The sequence below is a fragment of the Eubalaena glacialis genome, chromosome 16, assembly GCF_028564815.1.
Source record: "Eubalaena glacialis isolate mEubGla1 chromosome 16, mEubGla1.1.hap2.+ XY, whole genome shotgun sequence".
NCBI lineage: Eukaryota > Metazoa > Chordata > Mammalia > Artiodactyla > Balaenidae > Eubalaena > Eubalaena glacialis.
The window spans coordinates 71,843,222-71,863,834 of record NC_083731.1 but is presented as its reverse complement, the minus strand read 5'-3'; the positions used below and the strand labels follow the sequence as shown (position 1 = coordinate 71,863,834).

The 20,613-nt window shown below is 35.5% G+C and overlaps 1 protein-coding gene across 5 annotated transcripts in view; it reads right to left on the bottom strand.

Annotated features, from left to right (window-relative positions):
* The window catches only part of FNDC3A (fibronectin type III domain containing 3A), a 201,401-nt gene that overhangs the window by 9,979 nt on the left and 170,809 nt on the right, over positions 1–20,613 (bottom strand). For all 5 annotated transcript variants that reach the window (XM_061170691.1, XM_061170692.1, XM_061170693.1 and 2 more), the window contains 11 exons: positions 20,303–20,441; positions 19,705–19,773; positions 18,777–18,895; positions 17,464–17,569; positions 17,201–17,376; positions 15,620–15,733; positions 14,789–14,938; positions 14,401–14,684; positions 14,085–14,297; positions 11,613–11,779; positions 10,310–10,437 (listed from right to left, as the gene is read on the bottom strand). In XM_061170691.1, the coding sequence (XP_061026674.1) occupies positions 10,310–10,437; positions 11,613–11,779; positions 14,085–14,297; positions 14,401–14,684; positions 14,789–14,938; positions 15,620–15,733; positions 17,201–17,376; positions 17,464–17,569; positions 18,777–18,895; positions 19,705–19,773; positions 20,303–20,441 (1,665 nt within the window). The remainder of the gene's footprint in view (positions 1–10,309; positions 10,438–11,612; positions 11,780–14,084; positions 14,298–14,400; positions 14,685–14,788; positions 14,939–15,619; positions 15,734–17,200; positions 17,377–17,463; positions 17,570–18,776; positions 18,896–19,704; positions 19,774–20,302; positions 20,442–20,613) is intronic.

Below are 20,613 nucleotides of genomic sequence, written 5' to 3'. Positions count from 1 at the left end.
GATACATTTGCTAGAGCTGATTTTAAAAGTTTTATAGATCTAAGTGAAGCTATTCAAAAAGAGTCTCAAGCTCAAGATAGCTGGGTTAGGCCTTAGAATAAGAAGTAAGAATTAAAATGAGTAACACCATTTCCACCACCCCCTTTCATATTGACAAGATAAATTTTGTGGCCCTAATAAACAAGAGGGCAAGTAAAAACTCTAATAAATTCATAATTTTTTGGTCCATAGCTATCGCTCACAGATAGTATTACATATAATTAAAACAAAAGAAAAACTAAAATATCCCCTTTATATTTGCTATCAATCAACTATCCATTTACTTAGGCAGAATGTGGCAAATATAAATTGATGCAGATTTGTAGTTAAGACGATGGCAGGTAAGACATTACTGTTTTCACTTTCTTTGCATTTTAACTGAGAAATGCAGACTAAAATTTAAGCTTGTAAAGTTTGTGCATATCTAGCAGGCCAAGAACTTTGAAATAGTACACCACCTGCAACAGAATTTATAGGAAAACCTTTATAGAAAGCTTAGAGTTTCATAAATTGGTATTTATTCTTACCTTAGCTTTGTGAATATATCACAGCATGGAGAAAATAACAACTGTAGAATTGGGGCCAATAAGACTGAAATCACTATTTTACCTATTTATATCTTCCTCTGTATCTACATTCTAAAAATCTATTTGGCTCGCGAGATTAATTTACCAAGTACCCATACTAAAATTCAAGACAGTCCTTGTTGTTACCTTTTAAGGACAAGTATACATGTTTACTACCAAAGACAACCACTTTTGAAGCTGTCATTACAGAGGAACAAATTCTGTTTAACTATTTCTACTTTCTGTGTACATTACATATCCACAATCTGATCTTATAATGAGTAATACACACAGTCTGTATTATTTATAGCAATTAGTGTAAGACAATGATTTCAGCAATACATTACTATTAGACTGAATGCAGACTTACTCAAAACTTTCCTAAGATTTATTATAGATTTGACTGCATTTAAAAGTAATTACAGTTGACCCTTGGACAACACGGGTTTGAACTGTAAGGGTCCACTTATTCACAGATTTTTTTTCAGTAAGTACAATCTACAGTACTATACAACTAGAGGCTGGCCAAATCCATGAATGTGGAACAGTGAACATGGAGGGCCGACTGTAAAGTTATATGTGGTTTTTCCACTGCACTGGGGGTCGGTGCCCCTAACCCTTGTGGTGTTCAAGGGTCAACTGTATTCATTAAGACAAATAATAAGGCATATGTTGTCATATAATTTGGCACATATGGTCACATAATGTGATCCTTCTGTAACTTATGAATGTATTATTGCAAATAATTATTTTGTAGTGATCAATAAATGAAGGGAACAGTAAAAACCCTCAAAAACAACTGATTATGGACAAATAACCACGTAACTCGTCTCTACCATTCTTCCCCTCTATTATTGTTGAGGAAGTTGTAAGTGAACTTGGAGCTTTTAGAGCAATTTTTTTTTGAATTTATTTTTTTATACAGCAGGTTCTTATTAGTCATCAATTTTATACACATCAGTGTATACATGTCAATCCCAATCGCCCAATTCAGCACACCACCATCCCCACCCACCGCTGCTTTCCCCCCTTGGTGTCCATACGTTTGTTCTCTACATCTGTGTCTCTATTTCTGCCCTGCAAACCGGTTCATCTGTACCATTTTTCTAGGTTCCACATATATGCGTTAATATACGATATTTGTTTTTCTGACTTACTTCATTCTGCGTGACAGTCTCTAGATTCATCCACGTCTCTACAAATGACCCAATTTCGTTCCTTTTTATGGCTGAGTAAAAATTCCATTGTATTGTATATATGTACCACATCTTCTTTATCCATTCGTCTGTCGATGGGCATTTAGGTTGCTTCCATGACCGGGCTATTGTAAATAGTGCTGCAATGAACACTGGGGTGCACGTGTCTTTTTGAATTACAGTTTTCTCTGGGTATATGCCCAGTAGTGGGATTGCTGGGTCATATGGTAGTTCTGTTTTTAGTTTTTTAAGGAACCTCCATACTGTTCTCCATAGTGGCTGTATCAATTTACATTCCCACCAACAGTGCAAGAGGGTTCCCTTTTCTCCACACCCTCTCCAGCATTTCTTGGTTTGTAGCTTTTCTGATGATGCCCATTCTAACCGCTGTGAGGTAATACCTCATTGTAGTTTTGATTTGCATTTCTCTAATAATAAGTGATGTTGAGCAGCTTTTCATGTGCTTCTTGGCCATCTGTATGTCCTCTTTGGAGAAATGTCTATTTAGGTCTTCTGCCCATTTTTGGATTGGGTTGTTTGTTTTTTTAATATTGAGCTGCATGAGCTGTTTATATATTTTGTAGATTAATCCTTTGTCCGTTGATTCGTTTGCATTTTCTCCCATTCTCAGGGTTGTCTTTTCATCTTGTTTATGGTTTCCTTTGCTTTGCAAAAGCTTTTAAGTTTCATTAGGTCCCATTTGTTTATTTTTGTTTTTATTTCCATTACTCTAGGAGGTGGATCAAAAAATATCTTGCTGTGATTTATGTCAAAGAGTGTTCTTCCTATGTTTTCCTCTAAGAGTTTTATAGTGTCCAGTCTTACATTTAGGTCTCGAGTCCATTTTGAGTTTATTTTTGTGTATGGTGTTAGGGAGTGTTCTAATTTCATTCTTTTACATGTAGCTGTCCAGTTTTCCCAGCACCATTTATTGAAGAGACTGTCTTTTCTCCATTGTATATCCTTGCCTGCTTAGTCATAGATTAGTTGACCATAGGGGTGTGGGTTTATCTCTGGGCTTTCTATCCTGTTCCATTTACCTATGTTGCTGTTTTTGTGCCAGTACCATATTGTCTTGATTACTGTAGCTTTGTAGTATAGTCTGAAGTCAGGGAGTCTGATTCCTTCTGCTCCGTTCTTTTCCCTCAAGACTGCTTTGGCTATTCGGGGTCTTTTGTGTCTCCATACAAATTTTGAGATTTTTTGTTCTAGTTCTGTAAAAAGTGCCATTGGTACTTTGATAGGGATTGCACTGAATCTGTAGATTGCTTTGGGTAGTATAGTCATTTTCATAATATTGATTCTTCCAATCCAAGAACATGGTATATCTCTCCATCTGTTGGTATCATCTTTAGTTTCTTTCAACATTGTCTTATAGTTTTCTGCATACAGGTCTTTTGTCTCCCTAGGTAGGTTTATTCCTAGGTATTTTATTCTTCTCGTTGCAGTGGTAAATGGGAGTGTTTCCTTAATTTCTCTTTCAGATTTTTCATCATTAGTGTATAGGAATGCAAGAGATTTCTGTGCATTAATTTTGTATCCTGCAACTTTACCAAATTCATTGATTAGCTCTAGTAGTTTTCTGGTGGCATCTTTAGGATTCTCTATGTATATATCATGTCATCTGTAAACAGTGACAGTTTTACTTCTTCTTTTCCAATTTGTATTCCTTTTACTTCTTTTTCTTCTGATTGCCGTGGCTAGGACTTCCAAAACTATGTTGAATAATAGTGGTGAGAGTGGACATCCTTGTCTTGTTCCTGATCTTAGAGGAAATGCTTTCAGTTTTTCACCGTTGAGAATGATGTTTGCTGTGGGTTTGTCATATATGGCCTTTATTATGTTGAGGTAGGTTCCCTCTATGCCCACTTTCTGGAGAGTTTTTATCATGAATGGGTATTGAATTCTGTCAAAAGCTTTTTCTGCATCTACTGAGATGATCATATGGTTTTTATTCTTCAACTTATTAATATGGTGTATCACATTGATTGATTTGCATATATTGAAGAATCCTTGCATCTCTGGGATAAATCCCACTTGATCATGGTGTATGATCCTTTTAATGTGTTGTTGGATTCTGTTTGCTAGTAGTTTGTTGAGGATTTTTGCATCTACATTCATCAGTGATATTGGTCTGTAATTTTCTTTTTTTGTAGTATCTTTGTCTGGTTTTGGTATCAGGGTGACGGTGGCCTCACAGAATGACTCTGGGAGTGTTCCCTCCTCTGCAATTTTTTGGAAGAGTTTGAGAAGGATGGGTGTTAGCTCTTCTCTAAATGTTTGATAGAATTCACCTGTGAAGCCATCTGGCCCTGGACTTTTGTTTGTTGGAAGATTTTTAATCACAGTTTCAATTTCATTACTTGTGACTGGTCTGTTCATATTTTCTATTTCTTCCTGGTTCAGTCTTGGAAGGTTATACCTTTCTAAGAATTTGTCCATTTCTTCCAGGTTGTCCACTTTATTGGCATAGAGCTGTTTGTAGTAGTCTCTTAGGATGCTTTGTATTTCTGTGGTGTCTGTTTTAACTTCTCCTTTTCCATTTCTAATTTTATTGATTTGAGTCCTCTCCCTCTTTTTCTTGATGAGTCTGGCTAATGGTTTATCAATGTTGTTTATCTTCTCAAAGAACCAGCTTTTAGTATTATTGATCTTTGCTATTGTTCTGTTTCTATTTCATTTATTTCTGCTCTGGTCTTTATGATTTCTTTTCTTCTGCTAAATTTGGGTTTTGTTTGTTCTTTCTGTAGTTCCTTTAGATGTAAGGTTAGATTGTTTGAGATTTTTCTTGTTTCTTGAGGTAGCCTTGTATAGCTATAAACTTCCCTCTTAGAACTGCTTTTGCTGCATCCCATAGGTTCTGGATCGTCATGTTTTCATTGTCATTTGTCTCTAGGTATTTTTTGATTTCCTCTTTGATTTCTTCAGTGATTTCTTGGTTATTTAGTAACGTACTGTTTAGTCTCCACGTGTTTGTGTTTTTTACGTTTTTTATCCCTGTAATTGATTTCTAATCTCATAGTGTTGTGGTCAGAAAAGATGCTTGATATAATTTCAATTTTCTTAAATTTACTGAAGCTTGATTTGTGACCCAACATGTGATCTATCCTGGAGAATGTTCCGTGCACACTTGAGAAGAAAGTGTAATCTGCTGTTTTTGGATGGAATGTCCTATAAATATCAATTAAATCTATCTGGTCTATTGTGTCATTTACAGCTTGTGTTTCCTTATTAATTTTCTGTTTGGATGATCTGTCCATTGGTGTAAGTGAGGTGTTAAAGTCCCCCATTATTATTGTGTTACTGTCGATTTCCTCTTTTACAGCTGTTAGCAGTTGCCTTGTGTATTGAGGTGCTCCTATGTTGGGCGCATATATAATTATAATTGTTATATCTTCTTCTTGGATTGATCCCTTGATCATTATGTAGTGTCCTTCCCTGTTTCTTGTAACATTTTTTAAAATTAATTAATTAATTTAAAAAATTTTTGGCTGTGTTGGGTCTTCATTTCTGTGCGAGGGCTTTCTCCAGTTGGGGCAAGCGGGGGCCACTCCTCATCGCAGTGCGCGGGCCTCTCACTATCGCGGCCTCTCCCGTTGTGGAGCACAGGCTCCAGACGCGCAGGCTCAGCAGTTGTGGCTGACGGGCCTAGCAGCTCCATGGCATGTGGGATCCTCCCAGACCAGGGCCCGAACCCGTGTCCCCTGCATTGGCAGGCAGACTCTCAACCACTGCGCCACCAGGGAAGCCCCGTAACATTCTTTATTTTAAAGTCTATTTTATCTGATATGAGTATTGCTACTCCAGCTTTCTCCTGATTTCCATTTGCATGGAGTATCTTTTTCCATCCCCTCACTTTCAGTGTGAATATGTCCCTAGGTCTGAAGTGGGTCTCTTGTAGACAGCATATAGATGGGTCTTGTTTTTGTGTCCATTCAGCAAGCCTGTGTCTTCTGGTTGGAGCATTTAATCCATTCACGTTTAAGGTGATTATCGATATGTATGTTCCTATTACCATTTACTTAATTGTTTTGGGTTTGTTTTTGTAGGTCCTTTTCTTCTCTTGTGTTTCCCACTTAGAGAAGTTCCTGTAGCATTTGTTGTAGAGCTGGTTTGGTGGTGCTGAATTCTCTTAGCTTTTGCTTGTCTGTAAAGCTTTTGATTTCTCCCTCGAATCTGAATGAGATCCTTGCTGGGTAGAGTAATCTTGGTTGTAGATTCTTCCCTTTCATCACTTTAAGTATATCATGCCACTCCCTTCTCTCTTGTAGAGTTTCTGCTGAGAAATGAGCTGTTAACCTTACGGGAGTTCCCTTGTATTTTATTTGTCATTTTTCCCTTGCTGCTTTCAGTAATTTTTCTTTGCGTTTAATTTTTGCCAGTCTCTGCGTGTTTCTCCTTGGGTTTCTCCTGTATGGGACTCTCTGCGCTTCCTGGACTTGGGTGGCTATTTTCTTTTCCATGTTAGGGAAGTTTTCGACTATAATCTCTTCAAATATTTTCTCGGGTCCTTTCTCTCTCTCTTCTTCTTCTGGGACCCCTATGATGCGAATGTAGTTGCGTTTAGTGTTGTCCCAGAGGTCTCTTAGGCTGTCTTCATTTCTTTTCATTCTTTTTTCTTTATTCTGTTCCGTGGCAGTGAATTCCACCATTCTGTCTTCCAGGTCACTTATCCGTTCTTCTGCCTCAGTTATTCTGCTATTGATTCCTTCTAGTGTATTTTTCATTTCAGGTATTGTGTTGTTCATCTCTGTTTGTTTGTTCTTTAATTCTTCTAGTTCTTTGTTAAACATTTCTTGCATCTTCTCGACCTTTGCCTCCATTCTTTTTCCGAGGTCCTGGATCATCTTCACTATCATTATTCTGAATTCTTTTTCTGGAAGGTTGCCTATCTCCACTTCATTTAGTTGTTTTACTGGGGTTTTATCTTGTTCCTTCATCTGGTACATAGCCCTCTGCCTTTTCATCTCGTCTGTCTTTCTGTGAATGTGGTTTTTGTTCCACAGGCTCTGCAGGATTGTAGTTCTTCTTGCTTCTGCTGTCTGTCCTCTGGTGGATGAGGCTATCTCTAGAGCAATTCTTAAATTTACTGTGCTTAAGCACCACTTGGAACTTAAAAACAAAAACAGCAAAAGAAAAACAGAATTGTCGGTTCCACTCCTAGACATTCAGGTTTATTAGGTCTGCAGGCCACTCTGAGGAACAACTGTTTTTGAGAATCTCAAGTTCAGAAGTTTAAGAAAGGAAGAAATTGTATCCAAAAGAAAAGAATCCAACAGGCCACTGTCCCAGCAACCGTTCTCCTACATTGCCAACAATACTCTAATTTTGGATGGGGTATCCAAAGTACAGCCCATGTACTAGGAGAAGCTGGCTGAGGCTTAACTCCAGAGGTGGGCCCTGGCTGGCTTATGCCCTGGCACAGTCACTGCTTCAGGGATGGCTTTGTAACCCAAGTGCTATCTTTTCCCTGAATGTGAATAAGGAAGTGTAAGTTCCCCATGGCAGGCACTGAGCACTGAGAGAAACTATGTCCCTGATGACTTCATTAAGCTCCTTGATCAACCTGCCTACCTACAGGCTTCTCCCTAAGAGTATTTATACTTTATAAGCCAATTTGAATTAATTTTTCTGGTACTTGTAACATTAATGAGCTTGGACACAAGAACTGTCTTAGGTACAGACTCCCAGATGGGGCTTATCTGCTTTGACGGTGGTTCTACTGTCCCCCAATATTTTCACTTCACCCTGTTATACCACTTGAAATGCTGCTTTTGGTTTAAAAGCACTTGCTTTAAAAAATGTATACACAGAGCCAGCAGACACTCGACTTTTGACATGAATTTTCCCAAGGAAAGAGTCTTTCTCCTAATGGCAATAAGGTCAGTTATACTGTGTATATGAGAATTATGATGTACGTGAGAGAGGGAGGCAAGAGTCAGAGGAAGAGTGTAATTTTAGAGAACGGGGCCAAGCCTCGGGGAGGTGCTGCAGAGCAGGGCACAGAGCAGCAAGAAGGCAGCAAGAGTTTGGTGAAAGCCACTGACTGATCAAAGAGGGATGAAGAAAGGGAAGAATGTAAAGAAATCAGTATGTTTCTAAGTTTGGCCCAGGGTCGTAAGTACTGGCTGCTGCTAGGCTAATTTGCTTCCAGGTCCCCAAACCCAGCAACACTACAGGTTAAACAGGTTTTAACAGGCTAGCCTAGAAACTCAACCACCAACTTATAAATAATAATCCTCTTCTTAAAAACATCAACAGTTCCTACTGCTGTAGAATGAAGACCCACCAAGACTTGGCCTCCTCCACTACACACTCCAATCTTTTTTCTTTTTTTAGCTTTTTTTTTTAATTAGTAATCTGTTTTATACATATGAGTGTATATATGTCAACCCCAATCTCCCAATTCATCCCAGCAGCATATGCCCCGCTTTCCCCCACTGTACACACTCCATTCTTGAGCCTTACTCAAGTCACACTTGAGAGTTCATGGTTCCTCCTCAGCTCATCAGCCCCCCAGAAAGACTCCCTTTAATGATAATCCTTTTGGAAAACATTCCAAAGTCCAGCTGGAAAAAAAAAATCATTCCTTTTTATAAAGTATGTTTTATCTTTATCATGACCTTTTATTTGTTTGCTTACATAGAATGTCATGGTTATAAAATTTCTGCTTCCTTGCTAACGTCTAATAAACAACTTTCTTGAAATCAGAACAGTAACTTATTAATAATGTAGCCCCCTCAAATTCTTCATATGTCGTATTTAATACATGTGTGTTGAATAGCAAGTCAATTTTAAGTAAAATATTAAAATCCCATGAATGAGATTGAACTCTTAAAAAAATGACCTTCAAACTTTTGGAATACAACTTGTCAATAAATCATAAAATTTTATAAACATTTAAGAGATTTAGATGAGCATATATATGATGAAGTTCTAAGGAAATCAGTATTTTAAGTTTTACAGTATGCTTACAGTCTAAAGCAAAATTGGTGATAGGGTTAATTTAGCTTTTAAGTTAAATTAGAATTAGCACTGCTGTTTCATGTAGTGATATGTTTATTAAAATTCATATACTACTCAAATGTGGGGTCCCTATTTCCTTTAAATATGTAATGCAATTACATTTTCTTTAATATTAATTTTGTTTCCTCCTTGGAAGGAAACCTGCTTATCTGTAAATCATATTCAAATCTAATTATCATGTCAATTTGCAGATGGCTTAATAAAGAAAAACAATCACATGCCAAATTTAATCCGACTCTTTGGGGCCTTTTGTAATTTCGGTTAAGAAATTATGCTTCCATATTTAGCAAAACTTGAAAGGAAAAAATTATACCTTACTGAAAGGTATTCTACTATTAATAGTTATAAAAGCACAAGAGTGAAATAAAACAGATGAATGATTTTTTAATAGTGAGAAAAGAAAATACAAGATAAGAACCTAAAATGAAAACAACCCAACTTAAAAGCCCTCAAAATCAAGAAGGTTAACAGCAAAAAGGGAGAAGCAGATGAAATGCTTACAGAAATAAGGCTTTTGAGTTGCATAAAAACTTCTTTATAAAAGTCATAATGAACACTGACAGCTGCCCACTTCATCGGCTATTCACTGTTTACCAGGAACCTAGCTTTGAAATTTTACCAGGAAGGTGATACTTCCTCTAGGCTTCCATAATAACTGTGTCTATTGTCATATTTACAACACTTCATTATAACTATGACTATTACTAACACTGTAAAAGCCTCTTCAATGGTGTCTCTGCATCTGTCCTCATCCTACTGTGGTCACAATGATCTTGTGTCTGATCATGTGCCTACTCTGGTCAAAATCACCCTACACCGATCTCCGTGCCCGCTCATAGACCCTCTACCATTAAAGCCCTGACTTCATTTATTATTCCTCCCTTTGCTCATGCCGCCCCAGCCATAGTGGCCTTCGTCTTGTACAGCAAATTTAACAAGCATGCTCCTGCCTCAGGGCCTTTGCACCTACTGTTCCTGCTTCTTGAAACACTCTTCTCCCCATATTCACTTCCTTTGGGTCTCTGTTCAAATGTCACCTGACTGCCCTATATGAAATAGCACTAGCTGTCCCTCGCCCTAGTACTCCCTAATCCTTTTATCCAGTTTTATTTTTTCTCCATTGTGCTTATCACTATTTAACATATGATATACTGATGTGTTTATCTGCTTTTAGAATCTCTTTTTCTACTAGAATGTAAGCTGCACAGAGGCAAGGACTTTTTGTTCATTTGTATCCTGAGTGCCTGACACAGAGTTCAATAAATACCTGTCAAATGAACGAATACTCTGTTTAAGTGCAGTTCACACCCAAAAGATTTTGAATCCTGATATACTGTGTAGTTACTAATCTTTGGAACATAGTAAGCACTGAACAAATGTTTTTGAATTAGGAAGATAAAGGTAGTCAAATCCTGCATTGAAAATACATAAAAATGAAAAAGGTGAAAGTGTGTATCTATAGAATTATATTTTGGCACATACCTGTTTGAATTCCGAATCTTTTCCCACCATAACTTGAAGACTGTAAATAACTGGATCACCTTTCATTGGCTGTAAACACTCCCATGTAATTTCACAAATGTGATCATTTACTTTCTCTATTTTGGGGGCTGTAGAGAACATATATAAATAAAATCTGCTCTACTTGATTTTTAACATGGCACATCACACAGACACTTGTTTCAATCAAAATCAACAGACTTTAAAACATAGTTACAAACTTGAAATAAATATCAGTGAAGTTTTGAAATTTGCAGAGAAATGGTCAATGGCTAACTCTTACCATCTCCAGGCCATACAATCTACAAGCACTCCAATGGCCAGACTGATTAAAAGATCTGTAAAGATAAGTACTATTTTCCCTGAGCTAAAAAAAGCCAATGGCAGTTCTACAACATCTTTTACGGTACTTCAAAGAGCAGAACTAGAACGTGAAATTTTATAATTTAAGAAATCTTCTAAGAGAATGAGTTGAAAAATACCCCTGGCTGCCTGACCACATATATGACTGCCTCACTCAATAGTGGGGTACAAAGGTGTTAAAATCAGCAATCTTCTTAAGGTAAAGAGACACTAAACCAGATGAGGGAACAGAAAAATAACTCAGTGAAATCCATCAGCATTATTAGAAAGACTATTCAAAGAACAGTCTTGCTAACTATGGATTTGCTTAACAAATGATACATTCAAGATATGATCCAGGACACTGTACTAGAAATCTTTGTGATTTGTCCTCAGAGGGTGAGGAATTTTAGTATTTTTTACTTTCCAGGGTCATTTTAAAGTAAGAACCCTGCTGAAATTAATTTTAAATATATAATATATACACAAATGTGTGTGTATGTAAATTTGATTTAAAAATTCAAGTTAACTAAGTATTTATTTATGTTTTGCTAAACAGATGACCTGGCTCTCTCCCTGAAATCCAAACGAATGAAAACAGCAATGACTCAAAACAACCAGAATTGTGATTTTTTTTAAGTAACAATAGTGGAAACAGCAAATGAGCCTATTAGAAAACTAGCCTACCTATTCAGTTTAGTACTTTTATGTTTGTTAAAAAGATCAGTGACAAAAACCAGCACTTGTCTGATTATCAATATGCCAGATAAAATAGCTTTTATTATTAAGTGAAAGTCCCAGTAGGTAGGCTTTTCTAATTTCCTTCTTATAATTTAAATGTTGGACACATCCTGGATGATAAATTTTAATAGTACAAAAGTACTTTATGAAAAGTGCATTTAATTTATTATTAAAGAAAATAACTTGAGGATGTATAACTTACCTTTCAGGGCAGCTGGGACAGATTTTGGAGTAGTGAAAATATACTCTTGGGAAAGAGGACCTTCCCCCGCTTCATTACAAGCTTGAATACAGAATTTATAAGATGTCGACTCATTAAGTCTTTGTACTTTGTACGTATGGCATGGGCCTCTGTACAGGGATATAAACCTAAAATGGAAATGACTCCTATGAAAAATAAACCTTGACTACCTTATGAAAAACGTTTAAAAACCACTAAAAAAAATACAGTTCGGACATTATTTAGGAGTAATAAGTTACTCCTAGAATTTAATGCCAGGAATGGTTTGTCACACAATAAATCTGTGTTTTTTCATCAGATGATGAAAATCACAGAATGAGTAAATTTCCCAATTTGACATGGTTTCCTGAAAATTTATTGCTAAGTTTTTCTCTTCAGGCTTCTGGTATAAGCTTTGTTTCTGACTGCTGTTTTTTAATGTATACATTTTAAAGGATACTCAGTACATCACAATTTTCATTATAAATTATTTCTAACTTTTAATTGATTTGGTGAGGTTTTCTTAAGATGTACATAACAGTATGAGATAATATATAATTTCCCATAAATTATCCACTTGAACTGTTCAATGGAAAGTTTAACATCATATATGTTATCCGTATGCTGAATGTTCCCCAAATTTTTGATTGGCTATTTTAAAAATTTTTGGAAACTGAGGAATGAATAATGAATACTCATATAGTTCTAACAGTCTGAAAACTGTAGTTAGATTAAAAATGAAGAAATATTTAATGATCTTCAGTAAGAGTATTTCCAAGAAGCAGTAATTACATAAGCCTTGCCTTTTGAATCTCCAATTTTTTTTTTTTTTTTAAATGATAGGAAAACAACCAGTGGCAAAACCACTGTCGAAAAAAGCTGAACGATGATAAGACCTGTGGTCAGGGAACAGCTGAGGTAGCATTCTGACATGATCCCACAGCAAGTGTAAAGAGTTGTGAAAAGTCAAAAGAAAGTAACTAAAGATATTAAATTGATTTAATGCATTAAGTTTATATGGTAAATTTACAATATCATAAAACGTTTTAATTTATTTATTTTCCACAGCCAAAGACCATAAGCCATACCCCATACCCTACAACAATTCTCTAGATGCTAGCTAAATATTAATTATGGCTAAAGTTCTAAAATAAGAATATAAACTAATATAATCTATACTTAATAGAATCTTCGTTCTATTATCTTTCAACCAAACACCAATTAAATCTGTTTCCAGTAAACCTTCTTGCACTACCCCAAATGTAAATGCTAGAAAGGGGATAAAAATAACTTAAAGAATTAATTCACCTAACAATAACAACATATATTAAAGATAAATGGCTATACCAAAAACCTGTGGCAAGGCAAAGAATTTCCTTCTAGAGATAAGGCTACAAACAGTACATAAAATTCTGCCAAGAACAAAGGCTAACATTCATAGAGGCAAAGATTCCAGGAAACGATCAATACTATTTGCTCTGTGTAATGCTCTTACTGTTGATACAGTATGTTTAATTCTGTATGCTATTTTAAATGTGTAAGTACTTCTGATAGAGAGTACTTACATACAAGTACCTTGAATATTCCATTATTGAATACTTGGCTAAGATACAAACCCAACACAAAAAACAAAGTAATCTTGGGAAATACTGTCCCTGGTACTCTGAATCTATCAGACATACAAATTATTTCTAACAAATTGAGTGAAAAAACAAACACACAAAAAAGGAAAACCAACAAAAAAACCCCAAATTCTTAAAAGATTAGAGTAACAGCTGTGAAAGATATATGGCATTGTTTATTTTGGATATAATATCAATAAACTACCCCAGATTGGAATTTGAATAATTTACACCACAATTATTTTGAGTAACACTGTAATTCAAATGCATGATTTAGTGGGGTAAAATATGGCATGGATGTAACGAGACTGTAAAGGATGGTAGCACAGAGAAGAACCTGAGTAGCCAGGGGACTGGACTATTTATTCAGAGAGTCTAAGATCTGATGGTGAGGAAGTAAACTACTGCATTCACTTAGTGTGCAGGCCCTGTGAGGGTGTGGAGGAGGGTGAGATATAATCCCTGCCTTCAATGATCTCAAAGGCCTTAAGCCTATCAATGATTTACTGTAAAAACTGCCTCTTGCTGGAAATAAGCACTGAAGAGATTATTTTGCAGCACAGATTACGTTTCTTTTAACTAGCTTGAAGAGAGAAAATGGGTTAGAGATGAGAGCCAAAGAATAGTTCCCCTATTTTTTTCTCTCTTGCATCACCCTCACAATTATAAACAGAAAATCTTCATTATGTCTTCTGATGTTTCAAAAATGGCGTACTTAAAAATTATTTATGAGACTTCTGTTTTTTAAAACTTAATTTACTTCTATTGTTAAAAAAAATTCATGTACTTAAGACCTGAGAAACTATATAAAGAAGCAATTAGAAACACCTACCTTCCATTCTTATCCTCCATCTGAAGGTGGTACTGAACAGAATCTGTCGACAATGTCTTTGGGGTTCCTTCTCCCCACTTCAGTTTAAGGTTCTGGTGGCTGAAGGCAACACATTCCAGACGAGGTGGATCAGGAGGGAGGGGTTTAGTTTTTAATTTTATCATGTGGCTGAAAGGACCAGCTCCAAGGCTATTCAAGGCTTGAATTCGTATTCTAAGTGCCATATTAAAAAAAAAGAAAAAGTTTAGTTTATGATTATTCTATTTAAAGTGTCTCTCTGGTCTAGGCAAAAATTAACATAGTTTTTACTGTGTACCTGTATGTTGTATCTGGTTGCAAACTATCTAGAATGTAGCTTGTAACCTTTCCCACAGTCAAGGGCTGTTTATCTCCAAAGTCTATGCTGTAGGCAAGGATTTCTGAACCGTGATCACAAGGCTTTTCCCAGCTTACGGCAAGGCATGTAGACGGTGAATAGTTGGGATTTTCTATATCATCATCACTTACTTCTTGAAGACAAGTCACAATACCAGGAACTGATGGTGGAGTCACACAGGCTACTACTTCACTGAAAGGGCCTGCACCCACAATACTCAGAGCCTACAAATTAACAGAGCCCAAAAGGTAAAGACGCAATCATGAAAATGCTCACAAAACGCAAAACTCTGGATAGAGTAAAGTGACAAGGCCCTGAACGCCTTTACCTGGACTCTGCAATAATAGGTAGTTGCTGGTGAAAGTCCTTTTAATTCATAACTGAGACCGGGCCCACAGTAACATATCTGCATACTTCCTTCAACTCCTCCCCACTCCAATCGATATTCAGTGACATCAGTTCCATTACTCAAAGGGACCTTTGAATTAAGAAAAAGATAAAGGTCTTAAGTCCTGACATGATTAAATAGCTTTTGGGCAAAAATGTTCTTTACCTGAGCATATAAAAAACAGAATTTAAACTGTTCAATGTTACATTTTTATTCATTAAGGCCACCTGAATTTAAGATCTGTCAAAAAGTATAACTTTGTTTTCAATTAGAAGTAGAAATATGACTGAATCACTTTAGAAAGAGTATTTTAAGGTAAATATACTTCAAAACAATTCTATTAAGTAATGTAAATGTTAAATAGTACAAGGACATTTTCTTTGTTAAATTTCAAAAGAAACTGAAAATGTAATTATCATTGATTATTACTATATGCAATAAATATACTAGAGACAATAAACATAAGAGAAATAGTATTATACTAATTCCTTTGAATGTCTGTTCTGAACATTAAGCTCACCGTGGCTAAATATCTCAGTACCGAGACAAAGCCTTTGATAAAATACAAAGCACATCACGAATCTAAATACTTGTAATGTAAATATACCTTATTTAAATGCTTCAAAGAGAAAAAAGAATTCACTTTTTGCCAAGTGAATTTAACTAGGACTTACTCTTTGTATAATTTATGGAGATGAAATGCACAGTATCTTTATTCTTTTATATAAACTGTTTTAATCACTTAAATATAAGTCAAGGAAATTACAGTACCTCCCAATTCACTTGTGCACAAGTTGCAGATCTCCATGTAACTTGAGGGGGCTTGCACTGATCTGGTGGTCCAGGGGCTGTAGTAATATCACATTTTTCTGAAAATGGTCCAAACTAGAAAAACAAATATTAACCAGTGTTTTCATTTTTCACCTACCAACTGCACAGCTCTCCATAAATATTCACAAATAATCAAATTCATCATCCCTTTCCTTTAAGACTAATTGGACATAATAAAATTCTAAAAGAAATCACAGAAAGTAAAGATTTAATTAATGATCATGGAAGTAAATATGTGGGGTATTTTAAAGTTTCATTTACTGTAGTTTCTTCTCTTGCCCCTTATTACTTCATGAATTGTTTTTGTAAAAAGGGCGGGCATTCAGCAATTGGGTTGGTCAAATAAATAAGAAGAAATTCTGTGAAGAGTGAAGAAATGATACCAATTAAAGGCATGAGAGGTGATGGGCATAAATTATATCTTAAAATTTAGAATGGCTTTAGTAGGGTGTAAAAATGTAAATTCTCTGGAAATACAGAGAACAAATATTAAGATGATTTTGACAGGTTATCACAAACCTGAAAATATAGGTTAAAGACACTAGCACTAAAGATGTTAATCCCAGTGTACTGCAGCCTTGAGGGGCTGACAAGATCATGACTTCAGAAAGGAAGGAATGACGTACGCAAGGAATGCCAACAAAGTACATAAAACTGACATGTAAGAAATTTAAAAGTAAGTTTACAGATACAATGAACTCAGTTGGAGAATGAGACATAAAACACAGCACAGTTTACTAAAATCTGAAATAAAGGGGAGAGACTTGTCAGTTTAATTTTATGAAATTTTAATTATACTGTAGTTTAAAGAAACACAGTGCTAACTCAGTTAAAGTAAGAAATCACTGCTTTGTCCTTAGAGAAGTTTTAATTCAGAGGGACGGGAGGTGTCACAGTTGAGTGGAAAGGGCGCTGGCTCTGGGGTCTGAGGCAGTGGCTGGCCTCCACCACTTCTTCGTCTGTGTGACTGCTGGGGCAGGTATTAGCTTTTCTGAGCCCCAGCTTCCTCAGCAGTAAAATGGAGATATCACCTGTTCTGTCCATTTATGGAGTTGTACATAGATAATATATTTTTTTAAAAACCCACACAAAACCAGAATGCTTAGAATGTAAGTTTTCTCCTTTAGGCAAAAAATGAATCACAACTAGTTGCAAACTGAAAGTAAATGCTGCATTTAACCAGCCTCAAAACACTTAATAACTCTAAGTATTTCATCTTATGATCATGTTTCTACTCTTTTTACGAAGTAAACCCTACTAGCACTGCCTGAAAGGCAAGCTTTAGCTCAGCTAAAGTCCAAAGTGTCACATATTGTAAGTGGGGTTTGAAAATACTGAGATTCTATAACAATTAAGTTATGGTATACACTGACTTCTCTCTTATTTATCAACAGAGGCTTATTAAAAATTGTAAAATTTGGAGTCGCATGTTGAAAGCAAAATGGTCAAATAATGGGTACAATGACGTATGTTATATGAAATACCACTGAGATTATAATTCAGTCAGCTCAGTCTTCCTACCCCCATTTTGTTAGCTGCACGCAGTCTGAAGCTGTAAGTCTTTCCAGGAAGAAGGCTGCTCACTGTACATTCCACTTCAGAACCTTGGTAAACTTCTCTGGGTTCATCTCTTTCTACAGGAGACATTTCCACACCATAGCAAGAAATGGGTGATCCACCACTGACCAAAGGGGGTCCTAAAGGTGGAAAGATTCATGCAATTTAACAAGAGGAATATATTTAATACTAACTTAATTATAATTTATTACCAAAATGAAAATTACCCCATCGTAACTGTATTTCTTTTGCTTTGGGTCTACCCTGTAATCTGGGAGGGAGGCATGGGCCAGGAGGCACAGCTGGAGTCTGCACAAGTAAAGATTCAGATACCTGCCAAAACAAAAGCAAAAACAAAACGAAAATGCCCCAAGCCAAATAATCAGACTGCTTTTGTTAGAGGAAAATAAGACAAACACAAAGATTGCACCAATAATTTGAAACTGTACTTGACTATCAACAGAAAAGGAATAGAGTTCTGAATAAAATCAAGCCCAATTAAATCATTAAAACTCAAATTTTATACAGGCAAATAAAATAAAGACATGTATTATGTGACCACGAGATACAAAGAAAGTTACCAGAAAAAACCCCCCAACCCCCCCCAAAACTCTTCTTTCCATAATTAAAAAAACCCAAAAAAACCAACAAAAAAACCCCTCCATATAACCTAATGGACATTATTTTTGATCATGTCCAAATGGCTCTACAAATCTCTTCTAAAGAAGGATGTTTTAACATTCTGTAAATGCTATCTGCTGTGTTTTCAGGAGGTTTAGACTATTTTGTTCACTTGATTGTATTTGTAACCTAAACATTAATTTATTTATTATTAAAAAAAATCTTTCCTTCACCCTAAAAATAATTTAAAAATCAGGTAAGTTTTCCCAAGTATTTGGCATCTTTCCAGGTATTTGGTATTACTTTTAATTTCTATGCTGTTAAAAAAAATCTTTTAGTTTTATTTTAAAAAACTTTCTCTTAAAAACACTGACACAAACTCAGTGCCATATTCATTATCTGCACTGCACTTAAACTTTTTCCAAACATAAATAAAATATTTGGTCATCACCTTATTCAGAAAGGCATTCATATAAGAATACTATAGATGCTATATTAGAAAGATAGGTGTCTTTTTTTGGTGGGGGGGAGGGGAGTGGGGGTTGGCTTTTTCAAAAAAATCTAGGAAGGTTTTCTTATTAAAGAAAATGAAGCAATTGGATCCAAAGCCTGTTGGGCAGGACTTGCAACTCAGTTTCACAGTACTCTCATTTTCAACAAAATGCTTATAATTCATTAAAAAGAATAAATATATGTTTTCATATATTTATTCTTCCAAAGCTAAACAGCAACCAGACAATAGATATTCACTAAATTTTGACCATAAGCTAAGTACTATATGTATTAGAATAGTCTGGTCACTATAAATTTAACCACCTGGGTTATACATTTATGATTTATTTCAATATTTGAGGTGGCATCTGATGATCTCATCTCATTTGACCAAACTTGGAAAAAAAAATCTGCATGTAAGTATTACCGCACTCTGTCCTCCATCACTGATGCAGTAAACTCGAAAACGATAGAAACAGCCTGGATTCAGTCGATCGCAAAGATGTTCCCTAGTAGCTCCACTGTATATCATATCCCACTTGTTTCCTGTAAGGTGAAGAATTATGTTCAATCAGCTACCAGGTAATGTTTAACATTTTGGTACCATGGACACAGCAGGTATCCTAGCTTCACTAAGTAAGTGTTTATGTAATTTGTCAGAAACAATTTAAGCCTGTTTTTAGTTTCCTGGAAATGATCTAATTTTCTTTATGTGTGCAGCTTCCTAGACCAATTTGCATGGCTTTGTTGAAGTGAAATATCTCTGTAACTCTGTACAGACTTTGGCTTAGATTGATAATTTACTTTTAATTAAACATTTTAAGTGTTTACTGGGCCGGTAATAACATTAAAACACACAAAGAATAGAAAGAACCAATACCATAGGAAGTTTAGTCTTAATTAAAAGACATCCTTATTTTTTGCAAGGAAATAGGCCATTTGATAGAAATAAAGATTGTTAAATGTGTGATTCAAGAATAAAGTTTACTAGGCAAAGAATTTATTACTAAAACTAGTATAATGTAAGTTAAATTTTAGAAGATGATTTTTCTGATACATCTGGGTATAAATCTAACTGAGTAAGCTAACCAGAAGACTTTAGGTATACTGGAACTGAGCAATGCAAACAAAGGAGGGAAAAAAATAAGAAAACAATATAGCTATACAGCAGTCTTGCATTTGAGTCACTGTATTTCTGGAGATTACAACTTAAAGTGGGTCATAATAGGCAAAATCTTAAATGCTACAAACAAAGGAAAAAATCAAGAGGAAAAAAAAGATTACACAAAATTTAAAATCATGAAGAGTAAAGGTAGACTGGTATAAATCTATCAATTTTTAATAGATATTCTTACCGTTAGAACCTTCTGCCATCTCTACTACATATTTATTGATGGCTGCTCCTCCATTGTCTTTTGGTGGGTCTATCCAAAGAAGCAAAAGTGTTATTAGGCAGAGTATATACAATTAAAAAAATCACGTAAACTCATAATAGACAGAATACCAAACCCAGGATTGCTCTAAAAGAAAAAAGAATCCCTGCAATGATTTAAAAAAAAATTAACTCCAGCATCTCATTTACTCTCTCGTTTTTGCATAAGGTAGTACATAAGCAGGTGCTCAATTAATTTTTAAATGAATAAGTGATTTTAATTTCTCGTGAAAACCAGGATGAGACAGGAAACTGTAGCTACAAGTTCAGTAATCTTTCATTTCACACATTGCTGCCCCTGCTCAAAGTTCTACAGTGGACCCCAAGTGTTTCCTCCATCAAATCTGAACTTAGTATGTGTGACTACAAAGCCATCCTCAAACAGTAAATGAGTCTCACATTTCTTACTGAACTTACTTGAGCTAACAAATTTATTCAAGTATCTTAAAAATGATCTAAATATTCAAATCATTTTAATCAAATATAAAAGTAATGATATACAAGTATGCATAATATCTTACCCCAAGTTATTTTAAAACTATGTGAATGTATCTTTCCTTTAACTGAGGGCTTTACAGGTACTCCCGGTTTATCAGGGCATGTAGTAAATTCAACTACTTCACTTGGATTACTTTTACCTTCTGAGTTATAAGCAATAACCTATGATGAGAACACAAAGACATAAAATAATTAATGTTTGATACCTAATGATATTGGCTTAACGAACAAAGTGATGAGAGACAACTAGGCTCAGTCAAATGATTTATGTGAGAATTGCTTGTCTTCAAAAGGGACTCCGCATTAAAAACAAAGGGGATCCATCCACGTCTCT